At 40.0% G+C, this 16,419-nt stretch overlaps 1 protein-coding gene across 2 annotated transcripts in view; it reads right to left on the reverse strand.

The window, feature by feature from the left end:
• The window catches only part of trak2 (trafficking protein, kinesin binding 2), a 96,069-nt gene that overhangs the window by 46,194 nt on the left and 33,456 nt on the right, over positions 1-16,419 (reverse strand). For both annotated transcript variants that reach the window (XM_066688598.1, XM_066688597.1), the window contains exon 3: positions 10,423-10,614. In XM_066688598.1, coding sequence (XP_066544695.1) covers positions 10,423-10,614 — 192 coding nt within the window. The remainder of the gene's footprint in view (positions 1-10,422; positions 10,615-16,419) is intronic.

Raw genomic sequence — 16,419 nt, forward strand, 5'->3', positions numbered from 1 at the left:
CTACTATTACGCTTGTTCATCAGAAGTTGCTCAGTCTCACGCGTTGTCCGCCATGTAGCATTCTCTGATTCCAGCTTTGGTGCCTTCTACTCCATGCCACTTATACCCACTGTGCCACAAATTGCTATGCATGACACTAGTACAGAGTCCTACTGAGAGTGTTAAAGGCTAGTTTCCCCAGTGAAAAACATGGGTGCTGTGGGCTAATGAAAAAAAACGTATATGTCGCTTCTATCATGCTATCTATCATGTCTGCAAGAGGCAAGTGACTGCATTCAAAAACATGGCAGCCACAAAAAATGACTGTGCACGAATGCAAAATACGCATATTTATTAAAGCATGAAAATGACCTCAGAAAAACCTATCAGCAAAATTCAGAAACTCAGCAAATTGTTTTACAATATGTCACTTATGACAGCAAATATATTCAGAACTATAGCCTAATGTACGTAAATTGTCAGTGATTAAACTAGTTGATGAAGCCAAGTTGATAGGATACAAAATCTTGCTGCTGTACACCAATCAAAATGAAAGCTTCACATGTCAGCCACAACATGACATTCCTTATGTCCATGCCACTTATACCCACTGTGCCACAAATTGGTATGCATGACACTAGTACAGAGTACTACCAAGGTTGTTAAAGGCAAGTTGCCACAGTGAAAGACATGGGTGCTGTGGGCCAATTTAAAAAAAAGTACGCGCCGGTTCAGACAAGCATCACATTACCTCCACACTGGAATGCAGTACACACATGAAACTCAGCACCTATGTCTATGTCTGTGCATTGAACATAAAGCCTTGTAGCGTTATGTTGGGTGTATTTGGATAAGAGCATTTGGGCTCTGAGCTGAAGCACTGATCTAAAGAAGACCTCTCCCCCCCCAAAGTTATCAGATTTCCTTAGCTCATCAGCTTGGAACTGGTTTGCATCAGAGTGACAGTTTTGGGGAGGATGGCACCGAGAATGGGCCAAATGGTTTAGAGTTCTGCTGTGAAATGTCTGGAGAAAGGGGCCTGTAGGTGATAAAAACTCTTTGAAGTGGATGAGAGCCGAAATCCCGACATAGAGTTACGAACCCAGGCCAACCGGCATTTCCAAAAGATGGCATGGATTGACATCAGTCATAAATCAAGCCCCCCTCCAATAGGACACTGGGGGCTGAAACCGAAATCCAATCTCAAGAACTCAGGAACCAAATCACCTATTGGTCTGACAGACTATAAGGAACAGCGGATGGTCTTTCTCTCTCGCTCTCTCACCTGAACCAGTAACTCGCTGCCACAGCTCAACCTGTAGCTCTGTTGCCAGAACCGGAACCAGAAACCAACCAAGTCTTTGCCGGCAACAGAAGAGTTAAACTGGGAGAAGGAGATTGAGCCGTACGAAGAATTCTTTTAAAGGACTTTATTAAATAAAGAACTTTACAGACTGCGCTGCCCACCTGTGCCCACCTGATCAGTGGAGTTTTACAGCTGGACAATTGACTAAGTCGACTGTATACGAAAGTGTCAGTCATTTAAATAGCTATTTGAGTCTTAAGAAACTTGACCCTTGGAACAAACAGGGCCCTGCTTTCCTCAAAGACTTTGTCTTCAAATAAGTACGGTGAGAGACCCTGCTTGCCAAGAAGATTTTGTGCACAACCTTGGAGCCTTCAAACCAGTGGAAAAACTGTTTGGAAACGACTCTACTTTCGCGAAACCCCAACTTCCAGGTGCATCGACTGAGTGGAAGTTCTTGGACAAAGCCGAACCGGACTGCCTTTGTTCCAAACTACACGGACCTCGTGCCGTGTGCTGTTATCTGAGCCCGAAGGCAGAGAGGCCTCTCTGCGACGAAGTTCAGATAAGTTTAACAGTTTGGAGTTCATGATTCATGACATTTGAGAAATCAATTAGAAATGTTAATCTGTGATTCATAACTCTAGAATGTGTAATATCATTTAGTTTTCTTAAATATAAATGTGTGTTGCATTAAACTGTTTTGTTGATAATTTTAGAAATAAAATCTGTCAACGCCGAGAAATATCTTCTCATTCCTGTTTAACTGTTTAGTCTGAAATTGACAAGTTAATAGACATTAGATTATTGGTGGCCCTGCCTATCCTTAATCATTGAATAATAATCAGTTAAGGGAAATTGTGGTAACAAGTAATGATAGGATCTTTCTCGGCACCTAAACGTAAATGAGACTGATATATATATATAACGAGAAGTTACCTGACATAAATACTAACCTGCGTAGTTATTTAATGTCTGACTAATAATACTAACGAGAGACTCACCTTCGTCTTACTAACCGGTATTGTAGTCAATGTGTTTATAACCTTTTATGTTTAACGATTTGTGTTATCATATGCGATCCCATGGTCTTTGATTTGGTCACAGAAGTGATTTGTCTTTGATTTGTTGATCTAGAGTTGAATTTTAATTAGTTTTTCCCTTTTGTATAATTAGTGTAGTGCTACATTTAGTCTTTGTTTTGAATAAATTTGACAATTTATATCTTTGGAATTGGTGTCTGCGTCCAATTATTACAGAAATTGAGTTCTACAAGATTCCAGGATTTGTGATAAGGTGATACTATAAATTCACTTCTTTAATTGAAATTTATAAGTGTACCTTACGCTACAGCCTGATAATTAAGTTTGTGAGGTACACTGTTAAGCCGCAATGTTGGATTTAATGTGTCCGTGTGCGAAAATGAAAACAGCTACTACTTCGGAACTCTAAAGCCCAGTGCCCTGAAACTTTGCATGTCTTACATAGACACTGCTATCTATCACGTCTGCAAGAGGCAAGTGACTGCATTCGAAAACATGGCAGCCACAAGCAAATGATTGTGTACATATGCAAAATACGCGTATTTATAAAAGCATGAATATCTACAGAACCGTCAAGCCTAAGGCTCTTAAATGTTCAGGGATTAACACTAGTACAAACATCAGTCAAAATTGATGAAGCCAAGTTGATAGGACACAAAACATGGCTGCTGTACACCAATGAAAATGACAGCTTTACATGTCAGCCACATGATGGCATTCCTTATGTAGACCTATATCTCCATCATGTGGACAAGTTTGGAGATTGCATTCTGCATCTTGAATGACACAAGAATGAAAACTTCACATACATGCTGAAATTAAGTAAAAATGCAATGGAACCTTACAGAATTGATGCATGCAAGCAGGAATTAATATTATAGTCCAGTGACACTGAAATATGCACTACAAATGACATAAGATTGAAAACCTCAAATGTATACTACATTGGATTGAAATTGAAAATTACACAATTAATAACATATGCATTTAAACTGCAAATGCCTGCTCAAATCTGAAACCTACTGATACAACATGGAAGCATTAAAAGTTGCATGCAACTTCTATTTTTTCATTATAATTGTTTTGATAGTTCAACCTCAGATTTGTGAAATGATCCAATGTTTGGCAAGTGTTTGTCATGTTCTGACCGTAAATAGTTTAAAACCATAATTAAGTCTGGTTTCTTCAACTTTCACTCAGGAGCAAAAACCAGCCTTTAAACTTGAAAGAAATAATGATTTGACATTTATCGTGATAATTATCAATATCAACTGATATTATTTCTTTTTTTATCATGATAACATTTTTTTCCATATCACCCAGCCCTAGATGCAACCCTAGAAAAGCTTGTTTGCTCATAGAGATGAGGCATACCCAATTCTCACAGATCTAAGCCAAGCAGGTTGATTTTAGTATTATTTAATTTAGCAATTAGGGACTTGCTCAATACACACAGCTGACTACTACCACTCCCAGTGCTTAAATGTGGGAAGGGGAGAAAATGAATCACAAACTATAAAGCAACTTAAAGTTTTTCAACTTTCTACAACTGCTCCAGTTGCTGATTACAAAATGGGAATGAATACTGAGCAATTGCCTTTATTCATGGTGATTTGTTTCACACTAATATACAAAAAAAAATACAAATATGTAGCATATTATTATATGGTACGAAGTCTGCACACTAGATTCACTGCGCTCAAATTCAAATAGAAGATTACTCCCTTTGGTTGCCGAGCAAACGAGGTACCCTTTATTATCACACACTTCTCCTTTGTCTCCACTCTATGGCCTTGAATGAAAATGTCTCTTTCTAAAAATCAGCTAAACTTACCTCTGTCCAGCTGGAGCCTTCTCCATTGCTTAATCAGTCTTGTCATGTTATCAGTTAGACATATGCAACATTGTTTTAAAGATCTTTCACAGTGGATGGTTCTGATTCAGGGTAGACTACCTGGGAAGCATTTGGAGCTTCACAAGAAGAATCTTCAGCCTTGATCTTGCAGTAACACGATTGGAAGCTGCCTAAAGGTCTGTCCTGCCCTCAGTGAAATCCCCTCTTAATGAAGCTAAGTGGCTTGTGGGTCCATTACAGCACTTGCTTTAATCACATAATTGACTGAAACAACACATAATCCTTCAGGTTAACAAGGATATTCATGGAAACAACAGGAGATAGGAGTGCTCAACAAAAGATCTTAACTAATTATTTAATAAATAAACTAAATAATTAACTAATTAAGAGCTCAGTGCAATGAAAACCAAATGGACTGAATTTAAAGAAAAATGGACGGCTGACTTTACCTTACTCAGTAATTTACAATCGGCAAATTAAGTGTCTTCTGGTGCAGGAGAACCCAAATCCAGCTTTATAGGTCAACCTTCAACCATCCATCTATACATAGTCTTCAATAGGAATTATGTGGCTTTAGTCAATTCGGTCATTTTGAGACCATTTGCAACAAGCACCTGAATTCCCTCCAGCCCTGAAGGATCCTATAGTTCTCTTAATTGACATGCATTATTAACATATCAATAGCTAACATGCATTCCCAGTCTTATTTATAAACTGTATGATTACTCAATTACTGATCAAAGACATGTCCTTGGAAGGGAAAGGTGAAAGGAAACTAAAGGCTAAATGCAGGCGAACCTCTGTGGCACACAGCCCTTGACTTCACAGGAACTCCTGTTACTGTAAAAATAGATCCAGGAATCTTGAACAGACATACTGTAGGCTGTGATTATTTAGCATTTATTTAGCATTACTACAAGCTATTGTTCAGTGTAACTGTGTGTGTCTGGCACTGTCTTTGTCTGTATTCAGATATTAAGCGGCCATTAATTGTGCTATTAGCAGTCCTACATGGGAGAGAGGGCCATCCTGACCAGCCTTGTGTCATTCAACGCAACACAGTTGTGCACTGTCCTAATTAGTTACAGGTGACGTCAGAGGCGATCCTAGGGTATGTGGGGGCCCCAGGCAAAATAATTCCTGATGGTGTTTTTCCCATTTGGGCCCCCCCTAGCTTGGGGCCCCAGGCAATTGCCTGGGATGCCTACCCCCTTGTGACACCCCTGGGTGATGTATTTAACAGCCCCCTGGACCTCTGCACCAGCAGTCAGCCAGACAGCAGCCTTCAGTGCCCCCCTTGCGAAGGGCCCCATCTCCAAAGGGTAGGGACTCTAGCTGCGGGGACTCCAGCGAGGAGACGCTACACAGCAACAACCATGACGATCTCGCCGATTCCCGTCCTGTTCTCTCGGTCTTCTCGGAGTGCACCTGCATGCCATTGCTTCCCTAATCCCTCCAACCTCATCTTCTCTGCCTTTCACCTCCACCTCCCTCCCCTCTACTCCACTCTCTGGAGGCCTATGGAACTGCCACTCAGCTTCCAACAAAGCCGACTTCATCTCTGCCTTTTACCGTCCAGGATGTAGGACCTCACTTACTGTACTTGCCTGTGTAAATTGTAAATTGGAAGTTGTATAATGTATTATAATTTGAATTGCTATGTTTTATGTAAATTGAATTTGTAATGATTGATGCCTTTACCGAACTGTATTTTTGCGCCCTGGATAAGGGCGTCTGCCAAGAAATGAAAATAATAATAATAATCTATCATGACCGAAAATATCCACAGTCATCTAGCCAAAAAAGCCATTGTTAAAGCCTGTGAGGTGGGCAGTATATTGGCAAAAACGCAAATAAAACAAAGCAAAATGCAGTCAAAGTCAAAGCAAATCATTGCTAAACCTTAAGGAGAAAAACTACTAATCAGATCAGAACAGTTGGTTAAAACATGGGGCTGAAACACCACATTGAAGAAATCAGTGTTTATGGTGACCTGGACATTCCTGTAGGTATTTCTAGCCTACGTGGCAAGTGGATTTTGGCATATTCCACTGGAATCAACGTGTGAAAGACTTTTAAATTGCACTGCTGGGGAGATGCTTCTTTAGACGGCTGCCATTTGGCATCGAATCAGCACCAGACATAGATACATGCAAAACTCAGGAGTGTTCCAGTCCATAATACATTTTAGTCCACAGTGTTGAAACTCCAGCTCCCTGCTGTATAAGTTTGATCTACGAGCACAACGAAGACAAAACAAAAGCACTGTGCTTGAAATATCCCCATCTTGAAGGCTGTTGTGTTTCAGGGTGGTATTCATTTTCAGACTGATCTCTCTTCAAGAACATCTATTGAATGTGTGATGTGAACAATCTGGAAGTTAAAGCAGATTACTGTAGACCTTTATCATGGTAATCTCTTTACTGAGGCAGTTTCTTCTACTTCTGAGCTGAAGAATGACCTGAGATTACAGTGCCACCAGAAGGCACAGGACTGAATAACAAAGCTATTGTAAAATTCACCAGTGAATTGCCACAACACTCACAACCTGGTTTTGAATTCAGAATTAATTTAAGTCCTGCTTTCTATTATTCAAAGTGTTTTGTTTACTTATTTAAATTAGGTATTAGCACAGAACCAATCTGTAACATTATAGCAGTGAATTGATTAGTGATAATTGGACCTTTTTTTTTTTAGGCCAGTCTGTGGGTGACCTGCTTCATTGGAATTGCTTTATTCACTGCTTGAGGTTTCTGATGTACATTTCCCAGGTCCTTGACCCACACACACGCAGGAGAGAGAAGGTTTAAAGGTTTCAGTATACATAAATGCCCCAAGCATCAAAGCCAGGCCTCCAGGCCATGTGACTGTCAGACCACAGGTTAAGTTTTATAGTCCAGTCCGCTGGTTCCCAATCTGTATTGTATCATAGCAATGGCAGCCAGGATTGTCAGGCGTTGTGTGGGCTTGAATCAGACAGGGCTTCCTCGACTTGTCAATGAACAGAGACTCCTGTGGCTTCAGTGGGCGTAGTAGCAGTCCTCCCCACACACTCTAGCTCTGCTGTATGTGCTGTGGACTCCCAGTCAGTGATAGACTGGTTGAGCGGGGATTCTGGAATTCTCCTTATGGGCTGGTGGGCCAGTGTGTCAAAGGCAGAGCTGGCAGAAGGGTAATTGCCAGCATAGTAGAAATGTTTCCCTGGGCATCCCATTCCCACCCACCCCATCCAAAGGGGACATTCAACAATTTCCCTGGACTGCTTTTCTGTTACTGTGCAAAGTTTGGCAGTGCACACTTCACTACTTACAGTCCTCCCTAACAAGTCTAGACTACGGCAAGCCTCCTGGTTCTACTGTTTTAACTTGTTCAAGATTTTCCAACTTCTGCTGCTCACCTCATATTCTCTACATTACATTCCTCCATTTCATACCCTATTTTGGGTAAGAGATTCAACACAGCTAAAGAGCAATGACACATGAACAAGGGGTTGTACGTTAAAATTAATAGGAAGTGCTTTTAAGACTGAACACAGGAGACACTTTTTTTTTTTTTTTTACAGAGGGTTGAGAGAGCGTGGAAAATGTTGCCCAGCCGTGTTACTGAATCAGACACACTAGGACCCTTCAGGACACATTTAGGTGAAATCTATTGGTTAGGCTAATAGCAAAGTATGGGCATGGAGGCCTCCTCTCATTTTTATCCTTTTTTTATGTTCTTATGTAGGCAGGGAGTGGAAAGCATCAGTAACATGTTGAAAAAGGCTTGTTTCTTCATATTGGTGTGAAATATACATTTAGAGAGACCAACTGAAACACCAATGCAACCAAAAACATTAGACGGAAGAGGGTACGAAGTCAGCATACAAATGAGAGAAACGGACCCGAATTATGTTCCAGACAGGGCCTACAAAGCGCATTCCAGCCTTGTGGGGCAGTAAGTTGCTTGACTTTACTGCATCTCAAAGTCCCTGCTCTACAGCAGGTGGGTTGATTCTCAGTTTACTAGCAGTGTGCAGTTAACAGTTATGCTAAGCAAACTGTATCACTCCCATTGTGAATAAGGGTACAAATCAATAGACACACCTGAAAGGTTCAATCAAACCACAAAGGTCTCTGTTCGGAGCAGAAATTAGGCCCTACAGACCACAGACTGCAGAGTCATGAAAGAGAAGTTGCTATTCCACCCACCTTGCCCGTTTGTTTCTTTATTGAGTAAATCAACTCCAGGATATCATCCAGTCATTTACTGAAGGAACCCAGAAAGTCAGTTTTGCTATTTTTGCTTCATTTCCACATCTATCCCCTGCTCAGCTTCAAGTGCATGCCAAGGAAGCTTCATGTTCTACACTCCCACAACTCTTTGTGTAAAGAAGTTATTTTCAGTCTTAAACATACCTAGACTAAATTTCCACTTGTAACCTCTGGTGTATGTTTCATTGTTGAGCTGTGAAGCAGTCCTTGGAGTTTGATTTTACCCATCCAAATCAGGATATTGAAGACCCTGAATCAAGTCCTTTTTAGCGCTTTTCCACCGACAAGGAGCCGGTGCCAGTTCGGAGCCGGTGCCTAATTTGGAACAGTTCCGCGCTTTTCCGCCACAAAAGAACTGGCTCCCGGCTGGCACAGAGCCGCTTTTTCTAGCAGCAAAAACTTGCTGGTCTGGAACCAAGGAACCGTGATGTCAGGGGCCAGGGGGCGGGGTAAAGTCGTCTCCACAAAAAGTTATTTGCTGGACTTCAGCCGCCATGTTTAAAATGCCAGCAGAGACGCGAGCAGTGAGGAGAGTTTTGATTAAAAATGAGCGAAATCAGCAGCAAACAGGAGAGAGAGCGAGAGACACTTTCAATATGGTCTCACCAGGTCAACTAACTAGTTAGGAGTTGACAAATGGCAGCAATGAGAGACGACTGAGCGCACCTTCCGTGACAGGAAAGACGTGTTACAGCAATAGTATGATGATGGAGAGTTAATGCGACGATATAGATTGGACAGAAATTATGTTAGTTAATTAACTGTCCTTACGGGCAGTTTCTTCCGCTGGCAGAAATGCGGTGTTACGCTGAATTCAGTGCCCCTACGAATCATGTGTCCCTGTTTGGTTTGCGCATGATTAATAATTTATGAATAAATTCATTTTCTTATAAGGTCGAATAACACAAAACACATTCTACAGTAAGAGAAGATAAAATACACAATAAGATCTGTTACAGTGATGTGCTTTGTGCTCACACGCCAGCAGTGCTGACAATGTATTATTATTAGTATGTATTTGTTAGCAGACGCCAGGGCGACTTTCAAAACATAAGAGCATTGTTACGGTGTCTGGCAATAGGGACAATGCAACAATGATTTGGGACCATCATCACAGACTTCATCAATAAGCACAATTTCCCATCAAACCATTAACATCACCTGAGATCGTCCGACAGTTTACTGATGTGCCGACGACCGCGCCGCAAATACCCCCAAAACAACTGCATTCATAAATCAATAGGCTAGCCTATAGTCATTGTTTTTTAAACAATAATACAAGTAAAAATACGCCACATACATACTCATACAAAATATATTCATAATGAACTGTGTGCGCGGTGACTAATGCATATTAACTCTATCTTGTATTTTATTCAATACAGTAAAAATGTCTGAAATAGCGAATCGGTGTAAATCCCTTAATGCATCAATAAAAATAAATAAAAATAAAAGGCTGAGTTATCTTGGCATATTCGTATAGTTGCATTTTCGTTTCTGCTGTCTACATGTGATCTCGTGTTTTTTTTTACAATGTATCTGTGTTGTGGGTGGACGCTGAATGACTTTAATTTTGATGGTTAAATAGGGTTTCAAAGACGCAGTCTCCGATTATTATTGCCGTGTTTCACCACTTCTACTCCATGCTTTGGAACGCCCACATCCAGTGACACCAGCGTTCGGTTCCCAAACCGGTGGAAATGCAGGCTGGTTCGCAAAAAGTTCAGCTGGTTCCCAGGCCGAGCAGCGGCTCCGGCTCCAGCACCGGCTCCAGCACCGGCTCCTTGTCGGTGGAAAAGCGCTATTTGTAATCTCTGCCATTGAAGACTAAAGGTTCAGTTCTTTTAACTCTGCCTGCACAAGACCAGTGGTTACTCCAGTAGCTTAACTGGTAGAAGGAGTGGTATGGGTAAAGAATTACATGAGGAATGAGCAGCAAGTAAAAAAACACAACTAGCTAATGAGTCAATAAATGCTAGTACTCACTCATGTATTTGAAAGTCTCCTCGGCCAGGACTGGGGAGAGGGCACTGGAGGCATCATCTGGGGAGTAGCTGGGAGACTGGACCCAGTCCTGGCTTTCATACACATACAGGGAGTCTGCTCTCAGTGTGTACTGGGGCAGCTGCTCCTCCAGCAGGCCCACCAGCTCTGTCTCGGGCTGCTTACAGCCTTCATCTGAGGATGAATAGGGAAAATCAGTTTAGGGTTACTTGAAAACCTGGCAAAACAAGAACACGCCAGAGTGCAGGAGAGAGAACGAGAAATGAAAGAGTGAGAGAGAGTTATAATGAGAGAGAGTGGGAGAAAGAATAATAAAAAAAAAACTCAAAACAAGTTCAACAACTTCAATAGCTCAATATGCACCTGTCTGCGTGAGAGAGAAGTTACACAGGAATGACTGACAAATGTTGTTCCTGTTGGTGCTGTAAATAATACATTTTGAAGTGCTTTGCTTTCAGAGACTATGCAGAGAGAGAGATACAGAGACCCATATTTTAGGTGGTAGCATCTCAGTCAGTGTCCTTCTACAGCCCTCCCACTAAACAGGCCCCAAAGAGAATAATTGTGTAGCTCCAATATTGAACAATTGGAGTACAAAATGAAATTTTACATAAAATCCACTAGAGGGCGAGCAGATACCAGAAGAGGGAAGGAATGGGAGTCTGACCTATATCTGTCAAACAGAATTCCATTTTTTTTTTTTTAAATGAAAGAACCTTATAAATAGACTAACTGAAGGAATGGAACTGGCATCATAAATGAAAGTCAAAAGGGATGGGTTATATATATGATTTACAGATCTCACCCTCATCACACACAGAGTTTGAAACAAGTCTTTAAATGGCACACCTATTCTGGAAGACATTCATGGGTCAAATTCAGTTTGTTCGATGACTGTGAAGCAGCAAATACAATTTCTTCATGCTTTTGAACTGTATAGATTTTCTTAGTAAAACAAATTAAATATTCAATTTATAGGCAACTGGATTCCAATGTCTGAAGGGTAATATACATATAATCTCATCATATGGTTAGGGCGTGTCAACATTGATATTGATATTTAACTTGGTTTAGCATTTAAAGCATATCATAGCAATTAATGCACAGGAAAGGAGTCAACTATAAACGTCAGGAGGGTGTTCAAAATGGGCTGAGCAAAGAGAGCTGGTTTCAATCAAAGACTGCATCAATGATACTGTAGAATTGAAATCTATCTCTGTGGTATACCAAGACCCTCAACTGTGAAGTGTTATTCTCTTGATTTTTGCTTCACATTATTTAAATAAATTAAATAAATAAAAAAATGCTACACAGAACATGTTTTAGGTTTCATAAGGATTGACATAAGGATTACAAATCAAAAGAAAAGCCTTCCATTCAATCAGAAAAAAATATTGTTGCTTAGCTGCCTCCTATTACATCTCATGCATTTCTTATTTTAGGCCCAGTGGGTTTTAAAAAATAAATTCTAGTCTTGCTAATTCCCTGGTAGTACAATGTAAGATAAGACCTGTTACTGACAGTTTCACTCACTAGGAAACTTGTTTGAGTGACTAAGCACATTGAATAAAACAATACATACAACCCCTGCTCCCTGATTAAAGATCTGTGAATCTTCTATGTTGCCAATTTGTTTTGAAGCAGTGTAACAAACTAATTTTCATTTCATGCAGTAACGCCAATGTAAATGTGAAGAGAAGAGCACTCTGAAGAGGTATTGTAAACAAAAACTAAAATAACTTCATGGTGAATTTGTGTATCCTAAACTGCATCTACTGACAAGCAATTGATGCAAAACACAAAATCATAAAAAACGAAAAAGGTGAATGTTCATATCACATCCTTTTGGCATTTTGTTATTCCTTTCAATTTACACTTCCTATTATGCATGTTCATATGTGATTATCTTACTGGTGCTGTGTCCATTGTTATTTTATTTGCTGACTGACTGTTCAGTATAACAGCTTACCAAGAGACATGACAGCTTTAGGTTTAGGAACAATGACAGGAGGAATTGTTATTTATCATTGGCACAAGAGCAATATAAAGCCACAGCAAATATAAAGTTACAAGAATGAACTTCCTGTTTGTGACCCTTATTTAAATCCTCTGTATATCCTCTAATCTTTACAAGGACTGATCTACAATATCTGTTTGGATTTTCTTTTTCAATTCTTTTGATGAAGATTTACCTCAAACTAACTCAGCATAGTCAGCCATCTGCTATTAGAGACATTCCAAGAGCGAGAAATACCCAACAGATTCCAACTGCTGGACAACGAGTTGGACAGTGACAGCTCAGAGGGTGATGGGAGGGCAGCTGAGCACTAGAGCACCATGGTGCCCACTCCCCCCCAAGAAGAGGGAGGTAATTATAGTAGGAGACTCGATTCTTAGAGGTGTAGATCACACAGTGTGTTCTAGTGATTAGGAGACACACATGGTATCTTGCCTGCCTGGTGCTCAGGTTGCAGATCTCCCTAAACTAGTAGATGGGCTACTGGCCAAAGTCGGGGGGAATCCACTGGTCATGGTCCACATTGGAACCAATCACATAGGAAAAGGTAGGACAGAGGTTCTGCAAGACAAATTTAAAGAGTTAGGAACAAAACTAAAGAGCAGAACCTCCACGGTAGTTTTCTCTGAAATACTCCCGGTACCACGTGCCAGGCCAGGGAGACAGGCAGAGATTAGAAAGTTTAACACGTGGTTGAAAGCTTGGTGTAGGGAAGAGAGTTTTGGGTTTATGGAGCATTGGTCTTTCTTCTGGGATAGATGGGACCTGTACAAACCGGACGGTCTACATCTAAACAGAAGGGGGGCTAATGCATTGGGAGAGCGTATGTGCAGAGTAACTGAGAATCATTTAAACTAGGGACCAGGGGGGCAGGGATCTCTGACAATGGGAGATGTTCCACTAAGGAAAGAAAACCAAGGGAAACTACTAGTAGGAAAGTCCTGAAATGATTGTACCTCAATGCCAGGAGTATAAGGAACAAGATGTTAGACCTAGAAGCCACAGTGCTGGCGTGTGACTATGATGTTGTAGGAATGACAGATATATGGCTTACAGAAAATGATGGGGATGAATACAAGTTGGAAGGATACACACAGTTTAGAAGAGACAGGCATAATCGAAAAGGTGATGGGGTAGCATTATATGTGAAAAATGACATTGAGGCAGAAGAACTCAAATTAGATCCCAGTAACGGAACAGAATCTTTGTGGGTCAAACTTTTGAATAAAATATCTGGCGGATTAGTGGTAGGAGTGTGTTACAGACCACCCAACTCAGATATTAAGAAAGATGTTGCATTGTACAATGTAAATCAGGACTGCATAAGGATGTGACTATTATAATGGGGGATTTCAATTTCCCAAACACAGACTGGGAAAGCCCAGTTGGGACTACAGAAGCAGAAATAGAAATAGTTGAGATGGTAAATGACTGGTTCTCTGACACATTTAGTTAGAAAGCAATCAGGGGGAGTGCATGCATTGACTTGATCTTTTCAAATGAACAAAATAGAGTCAGAGGGACACTAGTTAGAGAACCAATGGCAAACTGTGATCACAATATGGTTAGCTTTGAGGCATTCTTTCAAAAAACAAGGAGCAACTCTAAACAATGGTCTACAATTTTAGAAAAGCAAACCTTGAAAGTATGAGGCGGCAAACTAAGAACCAAAAAACATTGGCCAAAATGGTTTAACAGAAGTATGCAAAAGAATATCAAGAGAAAGAAAATGTTGTTATAGCGCATACAAAAGGGATAGAGATTTTTAAAAAATACAAAGAATATATTGAACTGCAAAGAGTACTGAAGAAAGGGATCTGTAAAGCAAAGGGAAATAGAAAAAGATATCTCTTGGAGCTAAAACTAATGCAAAGAGCTTTTTCAATACTACAACAGCAAGAGGTAAATAAAGAAGGAAGTGAAACAGCTAAAGGGCAAAAATGGACGTATCTTGGAAAATGAACCAGATGTGGCAAATGTTCTAAGTAAGTAGGTTTTTACAAAAGAAAAAACAGATAACATGCCACATTAAAACCAACAAATCACCTGGGCCAGATGGTATATTTCCAACAGTACTTAATGAAATGAGGGAAATCATTTATATCTGGAATATTTGGAAATATTCCAAATTACACTCAGAACAGGGGATGTGCCAACTGACTGGAAAACTGCTAATGCCATACCAATCCACAAGAAAAGGGGTCAAAACTGAGTCAGGAAATTACAGACCAAATCAGTCTCACCTGCATCACTTGTAAAATGTTGGAAAAACTTATTAGACAGGAAATAGAGGAGCTACTTAATGAAAACCATATTCTTGGAGATAGTCAACATGGGTTTAGATGAGGCAGATCAAGTCTTACTAATCTATCAAGAGTTCTTTGAACATGCAACTGCAGTGAAAGCATATGATGTGATACATTTCGATTTTCAAAAAGCTTTTGATAAGGTTCCACACCAAAGACTGTTCCTCAGATTGGAAGCTGTAGGTATTCAGGGTAATGTAAGAAGATGGATTGTGAACTGGTTAAGGTATAGGAAACAGAAGGTGTTGATAAGAGGAGTTGCTTCTAACTGGATTGAGGTTGTTAGTGGAGTTCCACAGGGATCAGTACTAGGGCCTGTGCTTTTTCTAATCTATATTAATGATTACATTTGCAGATGATACTAAAATAGGTGGTTCAGCAATCTCGGCAGCACAGGTTATTCAATGGACTTAGATAATATTCAGTTGTGGTCCGATACCTGGCAGATGTAATACCTTGCACTTGTCCACATTGAATTTCATGCAGGTAACAAAAATGTCCACTATAATTACACTATGGGAGGAATAGAACTAGATGAAGTAACGCATGAGAAAGACTGAAGAGTCTACGTGGACTCCTCACTTTCTCCATCCAAACAACGGGGTTGAGTTCTGCACATTTTGCTTTTGATTAAAATGTAAATCCAAGTTTTTGTGATTTTTTGATTTTGTTTTTAATTCAACCATTGAAGGGGATTCAAAACACTTTCAAGGCATTCACTATATAACAAAAATAATAATAACAAATATTGTATCAAAAACAACCTTTGAAACCATTTGAAATAAATGTTACTTGCCAATTCATTCAAAGATAAATAACTGTTCAAAAAACATTGCTAAATAACACCAACCATGAGGCAGGAATCTGTATACATTTCTTTAGGTTACGAACTTAAAAATAAATGTTGTGCAGTTCCCCTTTATTTAATTCTGTTAGCAGTATATATTGTTTTAAATATGGCAATGTCGGGAAATAGTCTGAATATACATGTAGTAAAATAAATGTTTTTACATTTCCTCTCTCAGTAACAATCTTGAGGCGAGATGAGAGCACGATAATACAAGATCAGTGACGTATGTGCGCCCCCAATTGTCCGTCTGACACTTGACAGCTGTACAGGTGCCCCGTTTCCACTGGTGGACGCGTCCAGACTGTTACCCATCTGTTGCCAGACGAGGCCGTAAGCATCCGTCACGCCCACTAAGGAAATACTTTCAGAAGCGGAGATGTGCGCTGGACTTGTGGGAAGAAATCAGCTACATTATGTGGGAAGACATAATCTCGAGTGCTGTGTTGGATCACGAAGAAATTACAGCAGCATGGAGTGAAATCCATGAACAGAAACAATTAAATATTTTACTGCTTACAGTTAATATCCGAGTGTATTAAAAAAAGTTAAAGATAAACTGAAGGATAATAATCAGACCAGTAGCAGCCGATTTTATCAATTGGACGGTGTTTCAGGCTGTTGTCCAGGTCTGTTGTATAACAGCCCCACAGAGATGATCAGTATGAAGGTGAACACAATTTAGTTAACGTGTGCCCATTTACAAGTTAAATAAATAAATAAATAAATAAATAAATAAATAAATAAATACAGCAGATCAGGGTTTCCCTCTAAAACATTAGGACTGGTTTAATAAATGCGTCCATAAG

The sequence above is a fragment of the Amia ocellicauda genome, chromosome 16 (genome assembly GCF_036373705.1).
Source record: "Amia ocellicauda isolate fAmiCal2 chromosome 16, fAmiCal2.hap1, whole genome shotgun sequence".
Lineage (NCBI taxonomy): Eukaryota > Metazoa > Chordata > Actinopteri > Amiiformes > Amiidae > Amia > Amia ocellicauda.